General features: G+C 37.9%; 1 protein-coding gene across 1 annotated transcript in view; it reads right to left on the bottom strand.

The window, feature by feature from the left end:
* Positions 1-285: 285 nt before the first annotated feature.
* The window catches only part of LOC105623597 (growth factor receptor-bound protein 7-like), a 58,691-nt gene continuing 53,807 nt past the window's right edge, over positions 286-5,169 (bottom strand). The window contains exons 6-7 of the mRNA XM_012204985.1: positions 1,071-1,164; positions 286-555 (exon numbers count right to left, since the gene is read on the bottom strand). Coding sequence (XP_012060375.1) covers positions 286-555; positions 1,071-1,164 — 364 coding nt within the window. The remainder of the gene's footprint in view (positions 556-1,070; positions 1,165-5,169) is intronic.

Raw genomic sequence — 5,169 nt, 5'->3', positions numbered from 1 at the left:
CTTTTGCTACTGCCGTTACTGATCGCGCTACAAATCCCACTTGTTGTAACTGCAAAAACACAGGTTCCAGCAACCCGATCGTGTCGTGTGGACATCGTCACGATTCCCGTTGCCACCGCCGTTGCTGTTATTATTCCCCAGACGATTGTTGTTACTGTTGCTACGGTGCACCATCACAATATTGTCGGTGATGGTAGCGAGGTCGAGGGGCCCATTGGTAGTGGCGCAAACGGTAAGTAAGCGATCATCGTCGACAACACAAGCGGGTCGCCGACTGTCCTATACTCAAATGCTGCTCGGATTACCGCTTGGCTCAGCGGCTTTGTCGATGCTGTTGATTCGCTGGCTACTGCTCTCAGGCGGCGACGGCGATGCCCCGCCGTCCTCCGGTTTGTGCAGCGGCGGTTTTACTCCATTCTGCACGTAATGAGTGAGCCGGGTAGGCAACGAGCCTGCGTTCAGCTGATAAAACTCAACCAATTGCAGCAAATCGTAAAACTTGGTCGTTCCCTTATCGAGAGTATACAGCCAGCAGTTGCGACGCTCATCAAAGATCTGAAAAAAAAATAATTTGAATGAAGAAACAAATCTGTCTGTATCGAATATATACGCAGTGTTTAATATAAAATATTCAAGAGATATCATGAAGTTGTGTGAAAGAGACGTGTATATCGAATGTAATAATTTAGTGCGAAGAAACGTACTTTTTCATACGACAAAAATAATTAGAAGAAAAATAATTAGGAGATTAAAACTAACTAAAAAACTTTTATTATCGAATTCTTATAAAATCAATTTACTGTAAGTTTAGGTGATATATGGCTGATATTAAAATAAAAACAGTTATTTTTAATATCGGTTTATCCAATGAAATTAACTCGGACGGTAAAAGATTAAAATCCTTTTTCTTTTAGGAACTTGTGTTAGCAATTCGTTCGCAATGGCTTTAGAGTAAGCTTTAAAGTAAACGATCGGAGAAACTTTTTCGCATTTAATCGCCGCGAAGTTAACTCGACCGCAAAAAAGAGCCTCGACTTGTCGCTAATTATCGATCAGACGCGAATACTTACGGGTTGGATTTGTGCGTGAAAGACCTTGTCGTTGTACTTATAGGTCAGCACGAAGGCCCCAGGATTACTCTTGCTCTCTCTGACCAGAAACACGCTGAAAGTATATAAAACAGAATATTTGAAAATTCGAAAGAGGCAACAAATACATAGTTGTTATCGCATTCAAATCAATCAATCAATTCACTTGAATCAATTTTTTATTTATACATTTGCTATTAAATTTATTTCCCAATTAGATTTAACTTAATTAAAAATCTGCAATAACAATTAGATGCGATTTAAATAATCGATGCTAATTGTACAATAATGGCCATGAAGATATATTCATAAAAAAATTATAATGTTTGACGGACACGTTCTATCTCTCACTGTAACTTTCAAGTTTTTCTAGGAACATTCAAGTGATATATATATATATATCGGGGACTGGATAAGAGAAAGGGTTAGAGAACTACTAAGACAGAAAGACTATACCAATCTGAATACAGGACTAGTTGGGAGATTCAGAAGAGATAGACTGTGCTTTTTGCAGAGAAACCAGCGTGTTGCACCGGGTGCTAGATGTTTGATATCGGGGAAGACGGCAAAGCTACGGCTCGTCCAGGCGTATCACAGTATAAATTAGTATGGTCGTAAAAGGCAGCGGGATGAGTGGAAAAAACGACAGAGGTGAGGGGCAAAGATGGAGGTCAGGGGGAATGCAACGAGGACAAGACCGGTCGGTCATGAGGCAGATCGGTTGCAACGAGAAAGAAAGAGAGAGACTCGCGTCGTAAAACGATCGCAACGCGGCCACGCGATCGTAAAACTCCAAGTGGAAGAAGCGGTTCTCGCTTCCTTCCTGCTACTCTCGCATTGAGAAATCCCGTTGCCGCTGTCACCGAAGAAGAGAGACTTGCGGTCCCTTTCGCGATAAAGTATCATCAAGCACATGCTCACTACTCTCTTCAATAAATATTTGATACGGTCGTTAATAAATATTATGCAGCAAAATGGCGATACGTTCACAGGAAATTCATTGTCATGTAATTTTGCACGAAACGATTCGTTATTTCATAAATAAAAAGATCCCTTATTATTTACATGCTAATTTTAATACATAATTACAAAAATTTATGTTAAATTTAACATACTTTACATGTCCCAAAAGTTACACCAAAATTTTTGTGTTAATTTAATACAAGATAAATGTGATAGAAAGTAACATAAATATTATGCAATTAACGCAAAATTATAATATTTATATAAAATTTGCAAACAAATTGTGAAACATATTTCTTAAGTAAAATTGACATTTATAATATATTAAATTATAATACACATATTTTATTCATTTATCTTAGGATTTACATTTATGTTATTTTTTTAAATTTACGTTATTTTTTTTGTTCACTTATAAATTGTTATTTTAACATAAAAAAATACTGTGAATATCAATTTAACACAAACATTTTAATAAGGATTGGTTTTAACAAAACACACAATGTTTTTTATTATGTAATTAATTTGTAAATATTCTGAGGTCCTTACATAAAATAAAAAATATCCATGCACCTATTTTATAACAAGAAATTTTGTAATCAGTATCTTTGAATAGAATCTTAAATCTCATTTGTTCAGATTGATCTCCTCAGTATATTTCCTTGAGATGATGATATCACATTGTTATTTGCCAGGATGAATTCTTGGACTTAAAAAATCTGAGAATTGTAATGCGAAATCGCATTTGCGTGACCTATTTTTTATCTTGCCTGGAGATTATTCATGTGTAGTGACGATAACGTTTGCTAATGTTGAGTATCGTCTCTCATCAACCCCGATGCTCGTCCAATGGAATATTCATGCGAGTGAATATTCCACGTCCGCCAGACAAGCAGATAACACACCGGTGGTGACTCGTAGTCCCGGCTATGGAACGATAATGTCCAAGAACTATCCCGAGTTAAAGGATAACGACGTTACGGTTCCCATATAGTAGTACAAAGGAGCCTGATATCCGTCGCTAGGATATGTCTTCTCTACCTCACGAGTTGCCTGAACTAACTCGCAACATCGAGACAGACAAATGGCGATTAGTAGACAATGCCCAGGGCAGAATCGATTAGATGGTTTTTTTGATACTACTACTAATGACGACAATCATGACACAAGACAACGGGAACTCACGATGAGCTCGCGAGTGCCAGGTAGGAAGAAACTCTCACCATTTCCCTCCTTCTCTTTTTTCGCTATTGTGAAGATGAAGAGGGACAGAATGAGGAAGAGAATACGACGGAGGCGGCGAGGCGGGTGTACGATCGAGATTATGCAAATTTATGCAAGAGCCCCCTGAACGAACGTAAAACCCAGAGACAACTACGTGATCCCCGAGCACTCAATTACCCAAGGCTAAGCGCGAGATAGATGGAGAGAGTCGTTAATTAACCATTTATCCGCGATTCCCGGCGCTAGTACGGCGAATAAAAGATGAGATCGAGGAACAAGGAAGAGATAAGAGAGGAGAGGACGAACGACAAACCGGAATATCGGCAAAACGCTGCTGCTCGCTCAGGTCGTGACCGCCTATGAGAGGAAGTTACCGACAGATGATCGACGTATTGGAGATGTGCACCTGATCATTGGACAGAATGTATACTCATTAAGAAGACGATCAGGGACACATGAGAAAGAAATATGATATGCAGGTCGTTAGAATCATTAGCGTATGTCAACGTGAATCATTTACTTAAGCTCGTAGAATTTTCGAAATTTTTCTTTTTTCTTCCTTCTCTATTTTCTGTATCATTATACTTTAAAACTATCCTCATAATTTACAATTTGGTAAAGAACATGACACATCTACCTACGTGATTCTGCTCCGTCAAATATGTAACACACTCCGGGGAGCAATGCCCCGTCGAGAGTGCCTACACGAATATAATGAAATCTGATTTAAGATATTAATAATTTCCTATCGTTTCAAGGGCGTGTCCACACGTGTAACGCTTGCTAAGATTACCGGGTCAATACGGGTTAAATGCGAGGGTCAATATGGTACGCGATGACGGATTCGACTCAGGACAAAGCGGCGTAGTTGAAGGCATTGAGAGACAAAAAAAAATAAATAAATAAATAAAAATAAAGAAGAAAATGATGAAGACAAGATGTGAAGTGGAGAAAGATTTATTACGTTTTAGAAATGACTTTATTCAAAACATAAGAAACTGCATAGGAAAAAAAATATTTCAAATAGTAAAGCTGTATATTTAAACTTTATTTTCGCTTATTTCTTTTCTCTTACATTTCTGTATGAGCATATAATTTATTCTTTGTACACATAACATTTTCTCTATTTTTTAAGTAATAAAAAAATATTATTCCTATTATTCGATTGCTGTGAAGCATTACCCCGCGTAAGAAAATAGAATCGACGATTGAGTATCGCCATTAAAATTCAAATACGCGGATAGCCACGGGCGAATTAGCAAATAATAAGATACTAAAATAACAAAGAGAGACGAGAAGCAGAGGTGGGCGAAAGAAATGAAGTATGCCCGATAGAAATTCATCGTGATTTACGATCGCTCGTAATAATCGCAAGGATTACGCAAGCGCCAGCCAGGCGTGTCGCCCGCGCCAGCAGCTCCGAGGTCGTAATTCTCAACCGGTTTGAGGCGGACCCTCTCCCGCCTGGATGATGACGGTTATCGTTCCTAGCATCAATTCGATCGGGATTTTCGGGCAGCACCATTACGATGACGATATTGCTATTGTAATCAGCAACAACGTTATCAATCGTGAGTGTGAAGATGATCAGGCGAGCGAAAAGCAATATAAAACTAGTAATTTCAAAAGCGCAATGAAATTATGATTGAAGGTTTCCAGTTAAAGTCTCCGTCAGACATTCAGTATGTAATAAAGTCGCAATCATAATTTTTGCATTAATTTTATTTTTAACTTTATTACATATTTTTTATATTAATTATATTTAAATATACATATTAATTATATTTAAGTCTATATAAATCAATTTTTATCAATAACTCAACACACACATACACACACACACACACACACACACACACACACACACACACACACACACACACACACACAACAA

This window comes from Atta cephalotes, assembly GCF_000143395.1.
Source record: "Atta cephalotes unplaced genomic scaffold scaffold00059, whole genome shotgun sequence".
Taxonomy (NCBI): domain Eukaryota; kingdom Metazoa; phylum Arthropoda; class Insecta; order Hymenoptera; family Formicidae; genus Atta; species Atta cephalotes.
This window is presented reverse-complemented; position numbering and strand designations above follow the sequence as displayed.